Here is a 24683-nt window from a genome sequence, read left to right on the forward strand (position 1 = left end):
ATAGATTAAGCGATAACACAGGTATCCTGGCCAGCCGCCTTCTTCTAAGTAACACTGTTCTGCCGTCCAAAGCCCTTTGTGTCCATTTAGAACACAGGATGGCTCTTCCATTTGCGTAGAACACTATCCAGCTTATTAATATGCAATACCTTTGTGTCTGAAAATGAAATGAGATTCCATTATATACTGCAGTAAACCACTGTCTGGTGATCTAATGAGAAAGGAAATTTGAAAAGATAATGGCAGCGTTAGTCAGAAAGTAAGCAAGCTCAGCTAAGTTTTCTCCTGGTCTGGCCTATTCCTGTATTCGAGATACTGCAGTACTGAATGTAGTTCTAATGCCTCAATGCAAAAAATAGATCTTATTAAGGTGCTGTATTAAAGTGACAGATATTTCAATATCAATTTCCTTCCCCTCACAATAGCCTTCAGGAGTGTTGTTTAAAGCATATTAGCTTTGAAAATAGATAATGCATATGATAGGTTTTTACAAAATGAAGAAATAGGTATCTAAATCTTGCTGCTGCACGTTTTCTCTTGTAAAACTATTTCTTAATATGCATTTTCTGTCCTGCATTGTTCAGCTGTTCAGAATACAACAGAATTGGCACTGAATTCTCAGCAAGCTCTTCTAATTATGCGAAGATCCCATTTGTATATTTCTCACCCAGGAGAAGCCTTTGAGTTAGAATCCAGATACTGATTGAAAATAAACACAGGGCTTGTAATAAGACTATTCTATGAAAAGCATAGTCTAGTGACTTCTAGATCCAGACAGTTGTTTGAGCTTCATCCCTTTAAAAACACACATTTTATGGTTGGTTTGCTTGGTTGTTGCAAAATGTCTATGGATTTTGCCAGGACTGTCAATCAAGTGAAAATATGGATTGATTTTTGGGACATTAGAAAAAGAATTCCTCAGTAGAAAAGGTTCTATAAACCTCTCCTTCTGACTAAGGATTTAATATGCAGAATCTCCCTCTATTACCAACTCAGCATTAGTTACAAAGCCCAATGCCCAATTATAGGATCCCATATGGAGAATAAGGTTGGAGAAGGATATTAATCCTCATGTGCACGCACTAACTGCTTTGAATACATTTTCTGATTTTCCTTTGAAAGGAAAAACCACAGCATGTGCCTGCAGATGAGATGCTTAAAACAAAAAGGATGTCATCACCACCTTCCATGCACCCCTGACCTCCACAAATGATCGCTTGCGGTGTACTTAAAACTAAAGAGCCTAAGGATTCTAGTCTCCATGATTGTGAGGATAATATGGCTCTGGGTAAATGCTTTGTTCTGGCCTGTAAATATCCTCTGCTCAGCCCCAGAATTACACTGAGTATGTACCCTGTTGTTCGGTATCTGTGCTCAGCCAAAGTACTCACTCAGATCCCAACGCCAGAAGTTTTATATTTTGTGTCTTCAGATTTTCACTCCTCATTAAGATGCTCTGGGGGAGTCACCCACCATTTTCTTGCACAAAGCTACGGGTGCATTAATTGCCTCCTAGAAGCTTCTGGTAAATGTCTCTCCCCTAAAATTGGCTCTCCCTCCAAAGTCCAGCCCACCTGGAACATTGCCATCAGCCTTGTATAGAAAATGTTCAAGTAAATTTGCTTTTCTTCAGAACTTCAGGCCTGATTGACCATTCTGTTATTTCAGGGTTTTAAAAAAAACACACTTTCCTGCAGTTCATGTTTCTTTGACTCATAGACTCATAGACTTTAAGGTCAGAAGGGACCATTATGATCATCTAGTCTGACCCCCTGCACCGTGCAGGCCACAGAATCTCGCCCACCCCTCTTAGAATAATCCTCTCACCTATGTCTCAGATATTGAAGCCTTCCAATACTTTGAAGGCCCCAACATGCAGAGAGTCCTTCAGCTGTGATCTGTGCCCAATGCTACAGAGGAAGGCGAAAAACCTCCAGGGCCTCTGCCAATCTACCCTGGAGGAAAATTCCTTCCTGACCCCAAATATGGCGATCAGCTAAACCCTGAGCATGTGGGCAAGACTCACCAGCCAGACACCCAGAAAGTTCCCTATAGCAACTCCTATCATCCCTCCATTGACCTATTTCCAACTGGAAATGAATGGTCAATTAGTTACCAAGATCATGTTATTTCATCCAACCATCCCCTTATCATAGAATCAGAACTGGAAGAGACCTCAGAAGGTCGTCAAGTCCAGCCCTCCGCTCTAGGCAGGACCAATCCCATCTAAATCAACCCGGCCAGGGCTTTGTCAAGCCGAGACTTAAACACCTCTAGGGATGGAGACTCCACTACTTCCCTAGGTAACCCATTCCAATGCTTCACTACCCTCCTAGTAAAATAGTTTTTCCTAATATCCAATCTGGACCTCTCCCACCACAACTTGAGACCATTGCTCCTTGTTCTGCCATCTGTCACTACTGAGAACAGCCTCTCTCCATCCTCTTTGGAACCTCCCTTCAGGAAGTTGAAGGCTGCTATCAAGTCCCCCCTCACTCTTCGCTTCTGCAGACTAAACAGACCCAAGTCCCTCAGCCTCTCCTCGTAGGTCATATGCTCCAGACCCCTAATCATTTTGGTTGCCCTCCGCTGGACCCTCTCCAATGTGTCCGCATCCTTTTTGTAGTGGGGGGCCCAGAACTGGACACAGTACTCCAGATGTGGCCTCACCAAAGCCGAATAAAGGGGAATAATGACATCTCTGGATCTGCTGGCAATGCTCCTCTTAATGCATCCTAATATGCCATTAGCCTTCTTGGCTACAAGGGCACACTGTTGACTCATATCTAGCTTCTCATCCACTGTAACCCCCAGGTCCTTTTCTGCAGAACTACTACTTAACTGGTTGGTCCCCAGCCTGTAACTATGCTTGGGATTCTTCCGTCCCAAGTGCAGGACTCTACACTTGTCTTTGTTGAATCTCATGAGATTTCTAGTGGCCCAATCCTCCAATTTGTCCAAGTCACTCTGGACCCTATCTCTGCCCTTAAGCGTATCTACCTCTCCCCCTAGCTTAGTGTCATCTGCAAACTTGCTGAGGGTGCAATCTATCCCCTCATCCAGGTCATTAATAAAGATATTGAACAAAACCGGTCCTAGAACCGAACCTTGGGGCACTCCACTAGAAACCGACCTCCATCCTGACATCGAACCGTTGATCACTACCCGCTGGGCCCGGCCTTCTAGCCATTTGCTTCCTTTACTCCTTCACCTGTGTGTGTCTACCTGTTGTGCCTCATCTTGTCTCTGGATTATAAGCCATATGGGGCAGGGTATGACAGAGTGCTGAGAGATGAACCATGGTCACTATTTGCACTCATCAGGTTGCTGTGAAAATGCCTAATTGGCCAAGTGAGCCCCAGGTTACTGGGTCAGACTGAGGTTAGGAAATTAATCAGGTAATTAGCTAGTGACCAGAAAAGGTGTTTAAAAAGAGCACAGGAAGGAAATGTGTGAAAAAGGAATAGGGTGGTGCTGGGGAGAAAGGAAGGCAGGCTGGCTAGGAGGGGCTGATAAGGTGACTAATTTAAGTAGTAACCCCTCAGGTCCTATCCCACTTGGAAGAAGGGACCAGAAATCAGTGCCCAGGTAGATGTCCCAATATGCATTGGTGAACATAGAGACAAGCAAACTCTCAAGCCCCTTATATTTGTGGAAAGAGGTGGGGATGTGGTAGGTAAGAAGGTGTCTCTGTTTTGAGTTTGTATAGTACCTAACACACTAAAGTCCTGGTCCAGATCTGGGGCTCCTATGTGCTCCCATGATAGAAATAAACTACTACTAATAAAGAAAGAGTAGTCCAATAAAAGCACAAGTCCATGGCCTGATTCACCATGACACTATCCAGTTTTAATCCAAGTATCACTGGCACTTTGAGAAATAATAGCAGAAAATCTAGTGGCAAGTGTCTTCTAACTTTTCATGGTAATAAATGACATTTATATGCTTTTAAAAATGTCTTTCAAGCAGATATTTCTGCCTAGAAAATGTTATGCTTGGTGAGAATAATTTTAATCCATTTGTGTTACAATGCATGTGGATCCATAATTCTGAAGTGTCTTTTTGAGGAAAAAAAATAATTATTTTATACTGCAATATTATTTTCCCCAGAGCAGTCTGGTTGCTTGAATCATGAGCTGACGTATACATGTTGTACAACATTCCTAATGTGAGTTGCTTCATCACCGTCTACTTTGTATTTAAATGACTAACTATTAAATATTGCCAAAAACGACCTCTTCTCTTGCAAATGCATGACTGCCTTTGAATTGGAAGGACAGTGTGGTCTATAACCAGTTTTTCTGGATCAGAAATGACCACCTCTCTCATAGAGCATCTCTCCAGCATCTTCAGTGTATGAAAAGTCTCCTTTAAAATCTTCCATGATTATAACCCACACAAGTGCATGCACAGTCAGTCCAACTCTACCTAGTCATAAGCCAGGATGAATTGATGTCCGCAGTCATGTTTTACACCAGGAGTGATTCTTTCACCTTCCGTCCTTCTCTGTTTCCCACTTGTTGAAGCTACATCGTTGATTTAGATTGAGCACATTTCTGTTTGATATGGGGATTCATACTAAGGATAATCGAATGAATGGTATATTACTGAACAGGGTTATTGTTTCATAATATGGTCCTGATGATTCCTTGATGTTTTTTGTATCTACCTTGGATATGTTTAATTATTAAAAATATAGTTAATTGGGTTTGTGATGACTGGGAGAACTATACGGTAAATTGCCTGGAGTGTACAAAGATAGCAGATCTGCTGAGATGTCCAGACAGACGTCTGCAGTGCAGAGGAGGAGCCAGTGGTTGTGGTGCATGTAGGTTCCAGTGACAGAGGGAATGGTAGGAGAGAGGTCTTAAAAGCCAAATTTAGGTTGCTAGGTAAGAGATTAAAGTCCAGGACCTCCAAAGCAGTCCTCTGAAATGCAGTTCTCTGAAATGCGTCCAGTTCCACGTGCAGGGCCGGGTAGACAGGCAGAACTGCAGGGTCCCAATGCATGGATGAAATGATGGTGTAGGGAGGAGGGGTTTAGATCAATTAAGAACTGGGGAAACTTTTGGGAAAGGAGGAGCCTGTGCAGCATGGACGGGCTTCACCTAAATCAAACCAGAGCCAGATTGCTGGCATGTAAAACTAAAAAGTTCATAGAGGATTTTTTAAATGAAGAGACAGCTGGCATGCAGAGGAGCCTATGGTTCAGACAGATACATTCCATGGGGGAGGATTTATTAAAGGGGACCCTCTATCCTAGTAAAGAGGAGGGGATAGATGTTGATAAAATAAAGGTAGGAACTGAAGAGAAACAGTGACACAAAAGAGAGTCTCATTCATTGCATCACATGAGGACAATGAAATACTGACAGATTTTATAAATGCTTGTACATGAATGCAAGAAGAGTAAATACTGAGAGGAATGAAGATGTATGCTTGGTACTAAATGAGGATACCCCTTCACATAACACAAGAACCAGGAGTCAACCCAATGAAATGAATAGGAAGCAGATTAAAAACTAACATAAGGTAAGACTCCTTCACTCAGCACATAGTCATCCTGAGAAACTGGTTGCCAGGGAGACTGTGAAGACCTGAAGTATCACCTGGTTCAAAAAAGAATGGGGAATGTTTGTGGGCGGTAGTTCCGTCAGTCACTGTGGGCTAGGATGGTCAGAGATGCAACCCCATGCTCTGGTTGTCCCTAAACCTCCAACAGCCAGACGTTGGGCTCGACAATACTGAGTTAAATGCCCTATTCTGTTAATTCCCTCTGAAGTGTCTGTCACTAGCCGCTTTCAGACAGGAGACAGGCCTATATGGACCATTGGTTTGTCCCAGTTATGTCTAGCCTTATATTCTTACTTCTCTCACTCACTTTCAGTTAAGTGGGAGGGGAGAGCGGTTTTCTGCCTCGTAACATGGAACTGAAGAATGTAAGCAGATTTAGAATGATAGAAATGAAGGTACATTAAAAATAGACCCAAATAAATCCTTCAGAGGTTGCTATTCATAAATGAAGTTCTGCTTAATGCTTATGGACAATTAGGCATTGCTAACTAGCTTTTCCTTTCCAAGGATCTTCTCATGTCTTTAAAAAAAAAAAAAAAACAGGGCCAAATTCTGCACTTGGAGTCACTCATGTCTCCCATTGAACTTAATGGGAGTCTTCAATGATGTAAATGGATGGACAAGTGTTTTTATAAACACTTATTAGCTCAGATGCATGTATCTGGATTAAGGTAATTTATGCAGATTGCAGACTATTCACAAAAACATTTTAATTATGTTAATTATTTCTAATTGTTCTTCCTGCCTTCCCTTTCCATTTTGCTACATGTATATATTAAAAGAGGTGAAAATTAGGTAGTGATTTTAGAACAGGTTTATACAGATTCAGGTCAGGTTTAACAGGGAAAGGATTTGTGCAGTGGGAGCTTCCTGGAGTCTGGACCTCAGGATTTGGCCTCTGATCTGGAAAATCTATTTGTAAGCAGAATCTTGTACAAATCTGGTTCACTCCCTTTGATTTTTCTCCTATATTCAGTGGCCTTTCTTTTCCTGTTCATCCCTTATGGCCTGTCTCTATTTCTTTCAGAAAATAAGGAAGAAACACCTTAATTTACTCATCACTAATAGAAGGTCATTAGATTTTATTTTCTTATTTATTTTTAAGTTACTCTGTGTAAATATTATTTGCCCACATATTATTCAGTGATTACCTAGACAGTCATTCATTTTTTTAAAAGGATAGGATAGAAGTATAATTACTTGATTTAAATATGTTTCATACTAAATGCCATTGGAAAACTGTGTGTGTTTAAATATGCATGCAGTAAATTCGGAGACCATAGGAGAGCATATTGTTTAGTCATACAAGTTATTAACTAACAGTTTATTATTTCTTAGTAGTTATTTGAAAATATGCTATGCTGTAAGTACATATAACAAACCCATAGATCCCTGCTACAGCGAACTGTAGCCTTCAAACCAATTACTGATTTTTAGCATTTCTCATGTCAATAGATGCAGAATAAAGCAACCAAAGCAAAGTTATATGCAACATTAACTTCTGACCATATCTACTAGTGCACGATAGAAACCTGTCACATGTATCATATAGATTATGAAGCACTGGGAATAAAAAACTGCAGTGCTTTCTATTTAATACAGAAAGGGTAGTGCAGTTTAGGCATCAAGTCTGTGAGCTCACTTGACCTGTCTGTCTCGGTTTACCCATCTGTAAATACTTAATGTGCTTCTTGTTTAAGGATTAATTAGTTAATAAACCATTTTGAAGTTGAAAATTCTAAGTATTGTGGCATTGTACAGCTGTCGGTGTGCAGTAGAGGGTTGTGTGTTGAGTGCTGTCACATGTACTAAATGAAGTCCCAGTGTTATACACTTGTACCTCTGTAATTTGGCAGGGAAATAGGCTATGTGGGATTATGGAATTTTCCAGGCCATGGTTGCTCACCATAATGAAAGGTAAACAAAGTCTATTAGTAAAGCTTTTATTTGGACAACCCATTACAGAGTGCTTTACATGTATAACACCAAAAGATAAATCCTGAATGCACTGTATTTAAAGAGGAGGTGCGGGTTCTGGGAGGGAGAGTGCAGGAGAGCGCTGGGGCTGGGAGTGTGGGGTTTGGAAGGGCCATGTAAGGGTCTGAATCATGGTTGTTCCTGGACCATACACATCCGGATTAAAGAGGGATGTAAAGAGTTTAACTGGTTAACCATTAACGGTTAAACGGTCTATGAGACTAACAACAGAATCGGTAGAATTTTCATCAGTTACATGGTTGATATTTTTATTCATTTTTTTCATCCCTACTCCTAACGCTTGTGCATTGTAATATGCATTTTTATTATGCACCTGTCTGACCAAGCAGGTAGCAGATATCGTTGAGAACAGTAGTTCCTCTGTGCTGGCTGACCTTAGCACTTAACATCTGGACATTTTAAAAAACAAAGTCTTGTGGCAGCTTACAGACTAACCGATGTATTAGGAAATATGCTGATGCCCTAATAAATCTGTTCGTCGCTAAGGTGCCACATAGAACTGCTCGTTTTTTTTTGCAGGTACAAACTCCTCTGAGACTTTTCAGACATTTTTAATGAGCACATAGACTCAAGATTTGGGGGCAGGGGCAAAGGTCAAGCCCTTCTGAGTGAGTAACAGTGTAAACTGCCCATGCCAACCCTGAAATGAGATAAATAGGGGACTCCCCTCCTCGAGGCCATCTCACTGGAATTTCTCACTAGCCCTACAATACACTTTTAAATAGTATTTCTCAGTTATGGGAAGACAGAAGAGAGGCTACAAAACTAGTAAATGGCTAAACGTGCCTTCATGTGACACCACATTACTGAGCGGGTTGTGTCTTAATAATAAAGGTCAGTCAGAGACTGAGTGCTACAGAATGACAAGGACAAAAATGCCTTGTCTGGGTAATTTCCCTTCTTTCTGTGCCGCTTGCTTACATTTGTGGGCAGGGGGTTAGTAGAGAGGTGGCAAAAGATGGATCAGCATGTAGGGATATAGACGAATACGACAAATATCTAGGCAGAAAATCTTACTTTTGAGATCTGGTTATGGGACCTCCTCCCTTCCCCCGCTATATAAATGGGAAAATCAACCATTTTCTGCAGCTTCCTCTCACTCTTTGGATCCCCCAGAGACCTCTCCATTGGTACAGAGTAGGGATGTAATAGGGTAGTTGATTAACTGATAAGCAAAAGCTTATAGGTTAATGCTATAGACTACACGCATTCTTCTCCCCACCCCTCCAGTAAATTGTTTAGCAGGCTGGCCAGCAGCCTGGCTCAGTCCAGGACCTACCCCTGCTGCGGCTCTGCATTTAAAGTGTATTTGGAGCTGGGCAGGCAAGCAGCATGGCTCAGTCCTGGCTTGTGTCAGGTCCAGACCTACCCCTGTTGCAGCTTTGTATTTAAAGTGCATTAGGAGCCAGGCAGGCAGGCAGGCAGCACGTCGCAGTTCCGGCTTGTGCCAGGTACAGGAGCTCACCCCCCGTGCTGGACAGGGACTGATGTATCAGAGGCAGCAGCACAGGGCAACAGGCCACGAGGGGAGCTGGTTTTTAAACTGGCTCCCCTCGCAGACCAGCTCCCACCTGGCACCTCATGCTGCTGCCTCTGATACAGCGGCGGCAGCACAGAGTGGCAGGGAGCTCCTCTGGACTGGGGCCAGAACGCACTGGCTGCCAGCTCCGCCCTCAGGGACTATAGAATAGTTGACTAAGCGCTAAGAATTCATGAGGTTAATCAACTATTGAATTAACCAATATTTAAAATCCCTAGTACAGAGCCCATATGTTCCCCCTCCCCAGCACTATAGATTTTCTTCTCCAGAGCACAGCAGGGTTTGGCAGTGCGTTCACAAACCCAACAGGACAATATTTTCACTGGAGTTTTTTATCATGTCTGTCTGTGGGGCCAGAATCTTCTCTCTTGAACTTAGACTCACTGAGGTGGAGGGCTTTGCCTCCTTCGTCATATGCCAAACCCCATCTTGATCACTCAGTTTTCTTGTAGAACAGGTAGTGTCTTACACAACCCGCAGGCAGGCAGGCAGGCAGGAAGCATTTAGTATCCTTTCCATAAAAAAAAAAAAAATCCAGCGGAAGTGGTAAAGGTGACAGGATTCATCATTAGTCAGGTGATAAGACAGAGGGGGGGAGACTGTGCTTCGGAGAGATCTTATTTCAAGCATAAAGAGTAGTCCTGAAGCACCTTAGAGACTAACAAAATAGACAGTATCATGAGCTTTTGTGAGCAAAACCCACTTCCTCAGATGAGGTGAGCGTCAGTGGAGAAAGTTCAAGTCCCAGATCTTGTCAAAACTACAGACAAGCTTGAAATAAGTCTGAGGGACAGCCGGGTTAGTCTGTAACTTTAAAAACGAGTAGTCCTATGGCAGCTGAGAGACTAACAATATATAGAGAGTCATATGCTTTCGTGGGCAAAACCCACTTCCTCAGATGAGATGATCCTGACTGGAGAAAAAAAAGGAGACCCTCAGAATAAAAAGGGAGAGGGAGAAAAAAAAATTAAAACACTGGGACTACTGGCAGGTATTTTTTTCTCCCTCTCTCTTCTTTTTCTGAGGGTCTCCTTTTATTCTCCAGTCGGGATCATCTCATCTGAGGAAGTAGGTTTTGCTCTCGAAAGCTCATGACTCTATATATTTTGTTAGTCTCTCAGGTGCCATAGGACTACTCGTTTTTAAAGTTACAGACTAACCCGGCTGTCCCTCTGAGACTTATTTCAAGCATGTCTGTAGTTTTTACAAGATCTGGGATTTGAGCTGAGGGGGAACACAGAGCTGAAGGGGAAAACAGTGGGAATGTAGCGCAAATCTTTCTGTAGAACCTGTTATGTTTCCGAAGTTAAAAAGGACTGTGGTAGGATTGTGCCTTTAAAGCTGCCACAAGGCAGACAGAATTTGAAGCCACTTCTGTGGAATTCCCCGATGAATTCTGCAGTATTCAGCTGTCTCTAAGCATATCCTTCCTCTGTGAAACTTCCTTCTGTGTTTAGCTGTCTGCGGGGACAGGGTGGAATGGGAGGGGGGGCGTTGTCGCTGATACAGCTGGTGATGTCAGCAGCATGTCAGCAGTGGGAGTTAAGCCTGTGAAACTAGAGTTACACCTAGGAGGCTGAAACTCAGCGGCAGAGGGAAGCAGAAAGCTGCTTCACAGGGGGGAAGCGAGTTAGGGGAATGGTCTTTTTAAACTTCACTTTCTGAAACAATGGGATTAAAAACCAAACTAACAAGAAGCAAGACTGCGCGTTTTCTGTAATTAGGTAAGTATGGGGATTCCAGTCTATCATTCTAAGTAGCTGTATATCCCGTCTATGCTTAGTAAAAATGTTGCGGTGTATTATAGCACATGAACAATCTTCTTCAGAGAGTTAGGGGCATTTGTCTGCCCCATACCTGTAGTTTCGGGGATATCAAATGTAATAGAGTGATGGCTCTTTAGATTTCAAGTTCTCTCTGTGGACTGCATCTGGGGTATTGCATAAATTATATTCTTGGTAGAATTAATCATTTAGAAAATCCAGCTTAAACTAGAAGCAGTATATTTTTTTAAAAAAATAAGTTTTGTCAAACAGCTACTTTTTCATTGCTAGTTGTCTTTTTATGTTAATTTAATACATCAATATGTAGATTCCTCTTTAAGCAGCACTGTTAAAAAAAATCAGTAATCTGCAAATGTGAATGATTCTTTTAAACAAAGGTCATTTCTCATTACAGCCTTTTTTTTTTTTTTTTTACTTTGGCAGAGTTTAATAGCAATAATATAACATTCTGAGAGAGAAAAGTTGGGGCAAAACAGAATTCCAGAGAGTGAAAGGGGACTGAAAGAATTACCCCAGAGTTTGCCACAAACATGTGATCTGGATTGTTGTATTTATGGTCTATGAGAAGTGAATTTTAAAATGAAGCAGGACATAATATTTAGCTTTATGAACCTTGAAGTTATTCCATGCTCACGTATGGTGGGTGTATTCCCCAGAAAGTATGTTACCCGTGATGTGACATTGAAATATTACCTAGAGAGGAAAAGTAATATTGTGTGTGATGCCAAATGAAATGTTTGATTAATTAGCTAAGAAATCTAAAGCCAGGTTCTGCCCAAAAAAGTGATGGTTTGGAAAAGGGATATTCTCAGAGGAGGTGTTTCTTGTTCATTGTGTCTTGGTGATTTTCACAGCAAAGTTGCTCAGTTTGCAAGTGAAAAGATTTCTTCCCCTGACCGCAGCCCTGTACTCAGCCAGGGTTCTGACCATCTTTCCATCTCATGCACTGACTCCAGTCAGAGAGGGCCTGCAAGCCTAATTAGGCCCTCAGATACACCTGTACAACTCCATTCTCCTCAGACTATGCGCTTAGCGACACCAGTGCACCCCACGGGTGTTAAGTGGCTTTGCACAGGTGTCACAGCCGAAAATTCAAGTCATCCCCTTCTGCAGCAAAAAGCTTTCACCCTGTGGCAGAAATCTTAAGAATGCACCATGTTGAATGGATGCAAAACCTGCTTTGCTATCCCCTCAGGTAATGACTGGCTGATGCAGAAGGAGTAGGCTAAGAAAATCCACAGGGAGTTCTGACCAGCAGTTGCAGCTCTCAGAGCACTAGGGCAAAATGTCTCCTTAGACTAGTGGTTTCCAAACTTTTTACTAAGGCAGCTGCATTTTGTCTTTTTTTATAAAGGGCTCAAATTTGCGGGAAGGGGGAAACAAAATCATAGACCAGCATCTTTCTTCTCCTCCTCCTCCCTCGCCCTGTCCGGGACACTGACTCACCTCTGCACTGACATCACAACCCTAATCCCAATCTACTCTCCAGCGGTGAATCCTGTCCCTCGGGCCTGGCCTGGCACCCCACCCCAGGTATTGTGGCCCAGCATGTAGGGTCACAGTGCCACTCAGACTTGGCGCTGGAGGCCCTGAAGGCTGGGAGAAACCTGAGTGGTGCTGCAGCCCCATGCACCAGGTCACAGTGCCAGGCAGCAGGGCCTATCCCTATAGGGCAAGGTCCACTGGCTGGTGAACACAGGGCAGGCTCGTACTCCAAAGCGCTGCCCCGCGCCAGGCCAACAGTCCATCCAGAACCTTCTTGTGATCCACTGGTGGGTTGTGACCCATCTTTTGAGAAATGCTGCCCTAGACAACAGTTCCCCTGCTGGTGCTTGCACGTTTCTTTATCATTTGTGCTCCTGCAACACTTAGGAACCCCAGCTATGGACCAAGATGTCACTGTGCTAGGTGCTGCACAAACTCAGAACCAAAACATTTCTCTGCCTCGAGGAGTGAAATGCTCAGGAAATGCCTGGTTTCCAACAAGATATTTGGAGTTGCTCCTCCCAAACTCTCTGCCAGGGTGCTGTGCATTCTCACCTGGCCCCACCCAGAAATCTCTCAAAACCCTTCGCCTGGTTGTTGCATAGAGTATGTGTCAGAACTAGAGCATGCCTTTTCCAAAGCAATTGTTGCTTTATTACTTCCCGGTGCACCCCGTGACTGATTGGGAGAGCAAAGGCCATAAAGAGAAGAGCACATTATTTTAGATCACTTCTGGTGTGCAACCATTTATATTAACATCTTCATTTTAATCAGAGCAAAAAGTACTTTAGCTCTCGTTCCAAGACAGACAGTTGGATGAGACGCGAACATTTCGCTGTGAGATGAAATGTGTTATTGGCCAAAGCAGCTGTGTTCACAATTCAGATCTGCAATTTACAGTGTTTATAACAAACATTGTAAATCTGCTTTATGCGTCAGTTTTGTCCTTTGAGCAGTGACTTTTGGCACAATTAATCTTTAGCTGTAGCATGAGCTTCCCCAAGATTGGTATTTATTGGAACGAATAGTAAGGTGTAGGGAAGAGAGCAGTGATTCCTGGGGTGACTGTGTTTTGTTTTTTTCTCTCTCCTAATACTTACAGCTATTTCAATGGAAACAGCTGGAAAACCTGTATTTCCGTGAAAAGAAATTTGCTGTGGAAGTTCACGATCCACGCAGGTGAGACCAGAGTGGTGGGAGCTGTAACAGCAAACCTTTTAGACATTGGACAGTTCAGCCCTGTGTCAGTCGAGCTCTCGTTTCATTGAGCTGCAATGACCCAGGATTTCATGAGGACACAATATGTTGATCTTCCTCTTTGCTTTGAGATGTGGGGCCCAATCCTCAGGTCTGGGGAGCAGAAAGGGGCTGTGTAAGGGCTACGGGCTTGGTCTGTGGTTTCCAATAACTGACGATAAGACAGTTTCCTGGAAAGGGACAAACAGGGCCACAAGACTGAGCTGCAATGTGGGGTGAAATTTTGAGGTGTATTTATAAAGCGGCTCAATGCCTCATATTTGTTACAAATTGAATATGGGCAGTTCCCAGGCCTCCTTATACTCTCAATGGACCCAGTTCTAGTAAGTGGCAATAAATGCCCATAGACATACATTGCAGTATCTGCAGAGGAGAAGTTGTCCTCCTGTTAGAGTCAGCTCCAGAGGCTCACTGTGGCTGGTGTCCCAGGGACAGCAGGACCAATGGGACAGGGGGCAAGAGTCCCCCAGGTTCATGTACATCCATAGCCCCACAGTGACTTCCACCTCCTTAGTCCGCAGCCTGTGCGTGGGCACGAGAGGAAGCACCGCCAGTGAAAATGTGAGTTCACAGTATTGCTGCCCTTCCTCGCACTTGTTTCACAGTCACTTCTGTAAAGGACCAGCGTTTGCTCTGAGGAAATCCCTCTTCTTTCTGTTTCCATCTTCCTTTCTCCTCTTCTTTCCCCCCCACTCCCTTTCTCCGTCAGTGCTGCTTCCACCTAGCAGTCTGCTTCCTGCCTCCTTTGTTTCCCTTCCTTAACCAAAGTGCTTACAGCTTTGAGAGACTCCTCCATTCCCCCGGCACATCCCACACTGCCTTTCTCATCCCTTCACGATCTCTCAGCATTCCATTTTCTCGCGTGGATTTATAACATGTCCAGCGCTTTGCATCTGATCTCAGCTGCAGGAGCAGCGCCCCTCCCCCCCTCCCGCCCCCCCCACCCGTCCCCCCACCATTAGCTCACTGCATTGCAAAAAGGAGAGGTTTTATGGCTGCGATTCAGTTCTGTCATAAAAAGGGAAAGCAGAGCAGCAGCAGACCCGCCCCGAGAAAAGGGTTGGGGTTGGGTATTTCTTTCTTTTTTTTAAACCACTGCAGCAAAGGACGTAACTCACAGGCTGTGTATTGAGTTTTGCCCAGTTCCCCAAAAGGCGGCTCGTATTCAAAACCTTAAAAAGAGCCAGTCTCAGATTGTGTTTCTTTTGCCCCCTTTAGAATTTCAGTGTCCAGAAGGACCTTTGGACAGAGCGGACTTGTAGTACAAACCTGGTATGCAAACACTTCTCTGATCAAATCCATCTGGGTAATGGCAATCAGTCAGCACCAGTTTTACTTGGACAGAAAACAAAGCAAAGTAAGTTACCAGACGTGTTACTGTAGGCAGAAATTTCAACTCCCCAACATGTCCCTACTTCAGTGTGTGTTGTTCGAGCGATAAACTGCAAGAAAAGTGATTGGCTTTGGAGCTGTTACATGATCTGTTAGATCAAATAACAATGCGATAGCTAGGTTAGCCTGCCTCCCGCGAAGAGCTGTGGAAGTGAAATCACAAAATGGGGGGAATTATCGCAGCTCTGTGTTTAATCCACCTTGTGTCTGGCCTCTTTCCCACAATCATTTTGAATACGATAGGAGTAATAAAGGGGTTTTGCATTATGGTGATAACGAGAGGTGCCAAGCATTGGAAAGCAAAGTGTAAAATCCCACAGGGTGGTGTTGACTACCAGGCTAAGTGTGAAATGTCATTCTCTATGATCCTTTGTTCTGAAGCTAGTTAGAGGTAACCTGATGATGCAGGATTGTGTTTTAACTCTTTCAGGCAAAAATTCCTTCAGCCCGAAGTTTGGATGATATTGCCATGGACCTGACTGAGATGGGAACACCAAAGGTTGCCAAACTCGTGACTTTGGAGTCAAAGAACCAGCTTATTATGGCCAGCAATGGCAGTTTGATCTCTTCAGGTGACATTTTTGCTTCAAGCTGACTCCAGGTTCCATTAATAAATTGTGAGGCCCAAGTGCAAGAAAGGGGGAAATGATGTCATTCCTTCATAGCTATGGTGAAGTGGAGGTCATCGTATAGCACATGAGAAGGGTTTGATTTGATAAGCATAACACAATGATTTTTTTTTTATAAATAAGTGAAGAGACAAGGTAGCTCGGCCTCTCTGTAACACATTTTTAGCCCATAGCTAAGTTTGATATCTGTTTATTGCACCTGCAAATCCAGGGGCATCTAAAAATGTGGACTTTGGGTCTGCTAGGTACATATATTCAGCCATGTGTGAGTGACAGAGAGAGCAAGCACAACAGTTAGAGGGTATTGGATATTGAACCTCCAGCTCCTTCAGAATCTGAGTAGGATTTGGTGCTTTAACGTCCTCAGGCAGCTTTGGGAAATCGGGATTAGGCCCTTTGTTCTAGGCCAAGGAAGGAAATGGGTCTACCCCGCAAATCAACATTAAAGATAACTCGTTGCTTCAGGGTCTCAAGATTCTGAGGTCAGCGAAGAGCAGAAGAAGGAGAAAATCGCGGACCTGAAGAAGAAAGAAAAACTGCTGCAAGAAAAACTGCTGCAGAAAGTCGAGGAGCTGAAGAAAATTTGCTTGCGAGAGGCGGTGAGGACTGTTCTTAAATTCCAGAGGAGGGCTGGCACACCTCTCCCTGTGGTTACTAACCCAGCGTCCTTTTCGCTCCCCAGGAGTTGACTGGCACAATGCCCAAGGAGTATCCACTGAGCGTGGGAGAGAAACCTCCTCAGGTCAGAAGGCGTGTAGGCACAGCATTCAAATTGGATGATAACCTGCTTCCCAGCGAGGAGGTAGGTACAGCAATTTCAGGCAGCTTGCTAGCCACAGGGCAGCCAAAGCCCAGACCCAGCCAGCCTCTCTAATACTCAGACTCTTGCTGGTAGCAACTGACGGCTTCATGTTTCTGATGTGTCAATGCCGGTAGCAGACACTAAGGATCAGCTGTTGTAAGTGATCCTTGCTCCTCTGGGAGTGGCCAGGAGCTGGCGGGGGGAGGGGAGGCAGGCGTATGCTTTCGAACGAAGGGTAAATCTATCCTGTCCCACAGTCCAGATCCTATCCTGCTGCCCTTATTGAAACCAAGTGCTGACTTCAAAGGGAGTCTAGCCTTGCTCAAGACAGCAGGCTCCCCTAGGGCTTGACTGTGCACCATTGACATCCGTGGAAATTTTACCCTTGCTTTTAGTGAGAGCAGGTTCCGTCCCTTAGTGCATAGACATAACCCAGAACTATAATTCAGTGCTCTGCGGTTCTGAATTAGGCAGCGGTTGAGACTGTGAACAGCAGCACACATTGGTTTTGATGCACTTTTGCAACTGCATCAGTAGAGCCCTGTTCAGATACAAAACTGGCATTTGCAAAAATGATCCGTGGGTACCCGTGTGCATGGATGTGGATGCCAGCGGATATAAAGCAAACAGACACAGATTTGAAGGGTTCTAGATACAAAATGTGTATCTGCATCCACATCTATAGCCACAAAAATGAACCACGGATATCCGCATGCCCATCTGGGGACGTGGCTATCCATGGATATAAAACAGATATCTGTGGGTTTATAGGGCTCTGTGCACGGGGCGGTAGACTGTACTCTTTGTTGGTAGCAAGAGTCGGTGTCACTGGGTAGGGATTTGCCTGCATATCAGGGCATAGATTAAACCGAAGGAGAGTTTTATAATCTTCATGGACCTCAGTAGGGAGCTATACAGGTAGAGGCTGCTTTGAGGGATGCACTGAACACTCACAAGACTCCTTTCAGTCTTTGGGCACACCATCTCCATCCATTGTTTTGTGTGCTGTGCTGGCTGGCTTCATTCTCCGAGTGGAGTGTCAGATTGCAGGTACCTCCTATTCATCAGTCCCAGATAACAACGCTGGCATAGCCAGAGCTGCAATAAACTTTTTTGGTGAGCAATACTAAATCCTTTTGAAGCAAAGGATCCTTCTGACATCACGCAGCAGTGCACGGTGTAATACTGCTGTTGCCCAAGCAATAATTAATTGAGCTTCTGGCGCACTGCAAAGTAGCCCTGATTACATCAGCTTCATATCTTGTTAAAGTGAAACAGAGATTCCAAGCCAATATTCTCAAACCTTGACGTCAGTCAGAGTAGCTAGTGCTTAACGCCCCTGAAAATTTGGTTTGCTTGCTTAGGTGTCTTAACATGGAGTTAGATGTCTAACTTTAGGCAACTCAGTTTCACAATTTTGGTTTGTATCACTCTTTCAGGGATACACAGTGAGTTCAATGGAGTTGAGGAATAGAACCTAGGAGTCGCTTAAATACTAGACCAAAACCACACATTTCTGGTGCTATTTCTGTGTTTTCACTTAGGAGTTCATTTAGTAACCTGAGTTTTATCTGCTTTGACCTACAGTATCTTATTAACCGAGAGCTAATGTTGTCATGAATCTGCAGGACCCCACTCTGCATAGCTTGGAGCGCAATTTCAACATACAGCAAAAGCTGGTGGAAGCTGCGAAGAAACTTGCCAGCGAGCCAGACTTGTGTAAAAATGTGAAGAAGAAAAGAAAGCAAGATTACACGGATGCCATGAAAAAGCTGCAAGAGACTGAAAATTCCATAAATGAATACAGGATCAAATGTGGCAAAAAACCAACACAGAAATCAACCCTTATTTTGCCAGGTAAACTCCAAAAATCTGATGAGGCTGAGAGAGATTGCTCTTCAGTTCAGTTACAAGTTATGTTTATACATATTGTACAGGTTGAACCTCTCTAGTCCGGCACCCTTGGGACCTGACCGGTGCCAAACCAGGGAATTTGCTGAACCACGGGAGATCAATATTGTCTGGCAGCATCACCAACCCTTCTGCTGCTTCCTGGGCTCTTCGAAGACATTTAGGGGTAATTAAATAACAGCGCAGAACCCTGAGAGCCAGGACTCGTAGCTGTAAACAAACTTTATGGGACTGTGGGAAACGTGGCTACACCCATGATAAGTGGACATCCAGCTAACTAAGATCATGCTGGACCATGAATATTGCTGGACTAGTGAGGCTCAGCCTGTATATGCTTTTTCTTTCCATGGCGTTTATGTGGAAAAGTAAGATGTAATTAATGCATGATATACATGAAACACTGTTCCTGTGCTGTACGTAAGCTGTGGGTAAAACAGATCATAGGGCAGGCTAGGCGCAAGTGCAGACATGTTCTAACATCAGAGACCAAAGAACTGCAGTATGCAGAAGGGCTGGCGGCATCTTCTCAGCCAAAACTGGTGCGGTACCTTATTCAGCAGCATATTAGATGCTCTTTTATTTCTGAAATAAGCTTCAAGAATCTCTCGGTTGTTTCAGTGCCCCCATGTGATCTGTATCCCTTTATTTTTATTTTGCTATGACAGTAAGAAGTATAGTGAGTGAATATTTCTGCAGGACCATAGCAGATGCTGGGGAAGGCCAGAAAAATAAGCCGGGGGGGCAGGGCGGCAAAGAATTTGTCTGGATTAAAATTACTGACTCTGCATAAGACAATACAAAGCTGGGGTGTTCCTAGTGTGCATTGTTGCATATGGACTCCATAAGCCAGGGTTTTAACTTCTTAAAGGTAGCAATGTGATGAGTGGGTGTGTATAGAAGCAATCCCTTTGCAAATAATGACAGTAAGGGTGTGTCTAGAGTCCAGGATTTTTTCGAAAAAACTTCCCCTGCATCTACACTGCCGCTGCGTTCTTTCAAAAGTAAATCAAAAGAACACAGCAGTTTTTTTGACCGCGGGAAACCTCATGTTATGAGGAAGAATGCCTTTTTGCGAAAGTGCTCTTTTGAAAAAAAGTGTTCTTGAATGCAAACAGGGCTTTTTTGAAAGAGAACATCCAGACTGCCTGCTTTTTCGGCTTGCTTTTTCGAAAGTACTGGTCATAGTCTAGAGGCTCTTTTTTGGAAGAGGCTTTTTCGAAAGAGGCTTGCAGTCTAGACGTAGCATAAGAGAAATATAAATGCCACTTCCTTCTCCATTCTCAAAGTAAGGCATGATTTGATTCCAGCCCTTTTGTGTGAGAGGTCACTAAATAATATATTGAGCTAATTGAGAAAAGAAGGTTGAAATAGCAGAAACATATGTATAGTGTATCTTCTTTAAGGTTTCCATGGCTTTTTGTCACATCTTCCTGCTCCTTGACCATCTGTGTGTGTGTGTGTGTGTGTGTGTGTGTGTGTGTATATGTATATAGATATAGATATATATATAGATATGACTGTTGATGTTTGATCAGTTTCTTTTTGGTCATTTTGCTAAGCCCAAAACATACAGTTACAAGAGTTAAGAGATGTAGTTTCTCCTGGTAGCAGGAAGGTAGAGAAGGAGAGTATACTTTTTCTGTAGTACAGGTTGAACCTCTCTAATGTGGCACTTCGGGACCTGACTAGAGAATTTGCTAAACCATGAGAGGTCAATATTGTCTAGCAGCATTACCAACACTTCACTGCTTCCTGGGCCCTTAGAAGACATTTAGGGGTAAATTAGAGCTAAATAGCAGCACAGAAGGCTGAGAGCCAGCACTGGTGGCTGTAAACAAAGTTTATGGAACCACGGGAAACTTGGCCACACCCATGATAAGTGGACATCCAGGTAACTCAAATCATGCCAGATCACCAATGTTGGCAGGCCAGACAGTGTCAGACTAGAGAGGTTCAACCTGTATATTTATATTGTATTCCATCGATCCATGTGTGGGATATCAGTGGTGCCCATTGTACCTCTTCAGTTCCGGAATAAGGGCCCTTCAGAGCATATATTTGTCCATTTAAATATTGCAACATAAGGGAGTCTACATAGGGCTTAGTCTCAGAGGGGTAGCTGTGTTGGTCTGTTTCAGAAAAAAAAAGAGCCTTCTGGTACCTTAAAAACTAACAAATTTATTTGGGCATTTTGTTAGTCTTTAAGGCACCCAGAATTTCTCATTGTTTTTACACAGGGCCTAGATTTTCTGCTGGGGTGACTGTTGCCTTGTCCCCTTTGGTTTCAGAATTCACTTGGAATTTTTTTCAGCAAGTGGTAATGCAAGGGAAGGCGATTTGTCATTGTTGATTGGCTGGAGGACGTTAGCTGACCTAACCGTCAGATTCTAGTGGACAGGGTGAAAGTGGTATTTCCTTCTCCAGCCTTGTGTTTCCCACTGTAGGCAGTAGTTCGGGGCAAACTTACACACCTAGAACAAGTAACATACTGGGCTAATAAGTACCATGACCCTCATGGTCCACTAGCTGTGTACAACCCCTGCTGCTTACCACATGGGGCATGCTGGCACCATTGTGTAAAATGGGGAATTTAGCATGGAGACAGCTCCACAAGAACGGCCAGACTGGGTCAGACCAAAGGTCCATCTAGCCCAGTGTCCTGTCTGCTGACAGTGGCCAATGCCAGGTGCCCCAGAGGGATTGAACAAAACAGGGAGTCATCACGTGATCCCTCCTCGTTGGCCGTTCCCACCTTCTGGCAGTCATTCGGTTTTCGCTCAGAAAAACACCCACCCACGTCGTTATTTCCCAATATCTGGCAACTGACTTGACTGGGAGTCTTGCTTGAGCAAGGACTGCAAGCTTTGGCCTGGAGGGAGATAAGCTGCACTCCAAACCAGTATGGTGACTCCCTCTGAAGCAGTATGTGCTGGGCTGGGTGATGCTGGGCTGGGCTGCTTGGCGTTCGGAAAGAGCACAGCCAACATTTATGGCGCATCTGCCCAGTCATCCGCAACTGGTCTGCTGGCAGCCATTGGGCCGTCATTGACCCTGCTCGCTCTGGGAGGGTCTCGCCCGCGCTCTGTGCTGGTGGGTTCCGGAAGCTGACAAGTGGCCTGTTGGTGAGAAGCGTGGCAACAAGGCAGTCACAGCTGTGAATTTAGGAATGGCTGCTGGGAATGGTGCATTAAATAGCAGCCTCCGTCTGTGGGTTGGCCCTGTGCTGTTCTCATTCCTGTCCTCTGGGGATGGGAGATTGAAGTACGTACTTGGCTTTCATAGTTCTCATTCCAGGCCGGGCCACTTGTCTGGGGCCATTGACTCACACCCCCCTGGCTGCAGAAGGCTCTGGTTGTGCCCTTCCTCACAGTGCGGCATCTGACATTTGTGTAGCAGATGGTGCACATGGCCTAGCATATATTGGCTGTCGTAATGTGTTTAAAAAACTGCAGTGGAGGAGGGGCAGTGGAGTACATTGCTAGACAGCTGACTTGTTTAGCTCTCTTCCTAGTGATGAGTTAAAGAGAATGGAAATGATGGAGAAGTATCTGTTTGGAGAGTGTTTACTTTGGGTGTAGATCTAGGTGTTTTGTTGACTGTCCATACAAGTACCCTGTTTCCAGAACCGATATCTCCCTTGCCCCGTTTTCCTGCAGAATCTCCTTTTATCCAGCACCTCCTCCCATACTGAACTCTCTCCTTTTTTACAGTTTTCTTCCCTGACTCTGCACCTTGCCCTATATTGTGGGTTGAGATTTCTGGGGCTGGAGGCAGGGACTGGAATCACACAGCTTCAGATGTTTGTAATGTTGAGAAGTCTCAGGGGGTAGCCACGTTATATTTATTTGGTTAGTTTCTAAGGTGCCACAAGACTAATTCATTGTATTTAAAGTTAGAGACTAACACAGCTACCCCCTGAGACTTTTATATACATAAATACACACAGAGAGTGCTTTTTTTGTGACAGTACTGCCCATTGCTCAACAACTATTCCGTGTGTGTGTGTGTGTGTGTGTGTGTATTTTTCAGAGAGAGAATGCTTAGCTGGCTGTCCATTCATTGTTATCTCAGCAGTGAGGTTTTGCCTTTCGTGAAGCCGGATCTTGATATCTTCCCTCTTTATTGACATTGTTTTTACACAGTGAAGTCCATTGAATGAACCCTGAATAAGAACCATGGGAGTTTGCCTAGTGTTTGTTACGGTTGCAGAGGAAGGAGGTGGGGGGGCATGGTAGTGTCCTTTCTCCGCAGCATGGGAGTCTTCTCAGCGCAACAGCCAGTACGGTTACTGTGCTGTTCTTCACAGCCTGCTTTTTATAACTCCCCCACACCAAGCATGGAACAAACTTGTGCAACTTATGTTTATGATGCCTGGGCTGAAGAGACAGCTGTGCTATGGTAGTAGCCAACTGCTGTGGCTGTCACCAGCTGCTTCTCCGATGGGCCTTCTCCTCTTGTGTTTAAGGATATTCAAGCTTCAGATTCCTTACAGATTGGTAACACATCAAGTGGAAAGATGAGCTTCATTTGGCATATGCAAGAGAGCATTATGAAGAAATACAAAATGTGTGTTTAAAAAAAAATTGCAGAACCATGGGTCTGATTCAGCTCTGTTAACACTGGTGTAAATTTCAATGGCTGCCATTGAAAACAATGGAAATAGTCTCAATTTGCGTCCGTGTAACTGAGAGCAGAAATGGCCTAAACGTAACATTTTCAAAAGCCCCAGAGTCCACTTTCAAAAGTAATTTGGAGTCATAACAGCAAAGGGATTTGGTGCCTCGTGGGATTTTTTCTTATGTGCCCAAACAGGTTAGGTGCCTGAATCCCATTGGAGTTGAAAATTCTATCCCAAATATTGTCCTATTTGGAAGCTTATTAAATTATAATATAAACAAATCAGATAGGAATGAAGTGCAAAATAGGATGATCAGAATGTGAAAGACTAAGTACCCATCACGGGATACTGCAGTTCACGTCCATCTAGCTCTGCAGCTTATTTTAAAATAGAGTATTTGAAAACCTCTGTAGAATATCCTGTCTCTCAAATCCTTTATTTTCATTTACAGATGATATAATCCCATCGGAGAGTAGCTCTTTGTCTGATACAACAGTTTATGACGATGGTACGTCGCTTACACTTTTCCATATATGCAGTATAAAGTATATCATTACCATAAATACTAATGTTATATTTTCAGTGTCTTATTCTGATCTACATCTCTGACGCCTTTATTTAAATCTTAGTTTGCTAAATGTCTTAGTGGGCAATGATTTTATTCTGAGGAGAACATGTATAAACAGAATTGGTTCTTTGAAACCATGTATTTGCCAAAAGCATGCTGGCGAGTAAGTTTTCTTTGGAGACAATTGCTGTTTTAATGGGATAGCTCTCCTGATTAACCTTCAGAAATAAGCGCACCGCTCTTGTAAGAGCAAACAATTCCAGCAGTAGGAGCTGGCAGGAGAGGGCACTTCCTGGTGGTGAATGACTAGCTGGAGGTATCTGGCCAGTTAAACCAGCCAATCGTTAGCTGACAGGAAGTGTCTAACCCAGATGTCGTCATTGCAGTTCTAAATCATTAAACTATTAAAACATGCAGAGAAACGAACGACCTGTTTGCATGTTAAATGACGTTCAGTATCTTGCCAGGGATATGGTATTCTGATTTAATACACTTGATTCCCCTCCCCTCACCACCTGCCGCCCCTAAACATAGCATTAGACCAGTCACCATCTGGACAAGCCTTGGCTTCACATTTTTTTAGATTTGTCATCTGGATTTGGGAACAAATATTATCCAGACAATGACTCGCTGCTTAGTGAGGGCTCGAATCTGGTTTCACTGCAGCCTTGTGCCTGTGTCTTGACTCTCACACCTGAGTCTCACAGGTGGGAGTGAGTTTCGTGTGTTCACCCAGCATTTGATCCTGCAGCAGTTCCAGCCAATGGAAGCTGGGTCGCTGGCTTTGATAGACAGAGGATCAAGCCCTAAAGCAAGTGAGATCAAAATTAAGCCCCGAGTGTGCTCAGTTGTGTCCAGCTGAAAACACTTAGCCCAGTTTTTCCTCCCGACAGGTAATTAAAGTTGACCCTTCATAGTGAGACATATTTTCAGGAAACTTTTATTTCCAAGTGCCTTCTAATAGTCATTGTAACGCAATACAGATAGGGCCTGAAGCCCTATCCCATTTCAGTTTAGAAAAGAGGCGACTGAGGGGGGGCTATGATAGAGGTCTATAAAATCATGAGTGGTGTGGAGAGGGCGAATAAAGAAAAGTTATTTATTAGTTCCCTAAATAGAAGAACT

At 43.8% G+C, this 24683-nt stretch overlaps 1 protein-coding gene across 4 annotated transcripts in view; it reads left to right on the forward strand.

Moving 5' to 3' along the window:
* Positions 1-24683, forward strand: part of FRMD4B (FERM domain containing 4B) — a 229783-nt gene that overhangs the window by 195626 nt on the left and 9474 nt on the right. For all 4 annotated transcript variants that reach the window (XM_075938573.2, XM_014571990.4, XM_006120015.5 and 1 more), the window contains 7 exons: positions 13484-13560; positions 14857-14995; positions 15461-15602; positions 16125-16258; positions 16342-16461; positions 18090-18318; positions 23442-23498. In XM_075938573.2, coding sequence (XP_075794688.2) covers positions 13484-13560; positions 14857-14995; positions 15461-15602; positions 16125-16258; positions 16342-16461; positions 18090-18318; positions 23442-23498 — 898 coding nt within the window. The remainder of the gene's footprint in view (positions 1-13483; positions 13561-14856; positions 14996-15460; positions 15603-16124; positions 16259-16341; positions 16462-18089; positions 18319-23441; positions 23499-24683) is intronic.

Source organism: Pelodiscus sinensis, chromosome 11 (genome assembly GCF_052426305.1).
Source record: "Pelodiscus sinensis isolate ZL-2025 chromosome 11, ASM5242630v1, whole genome shotgun sequence".
Lineage (NCBI taxonomy): Eukaryota > Metazoa > Chordata > Testudines > Trionychidae > Pelodiscus > Pelodiscus sinensis.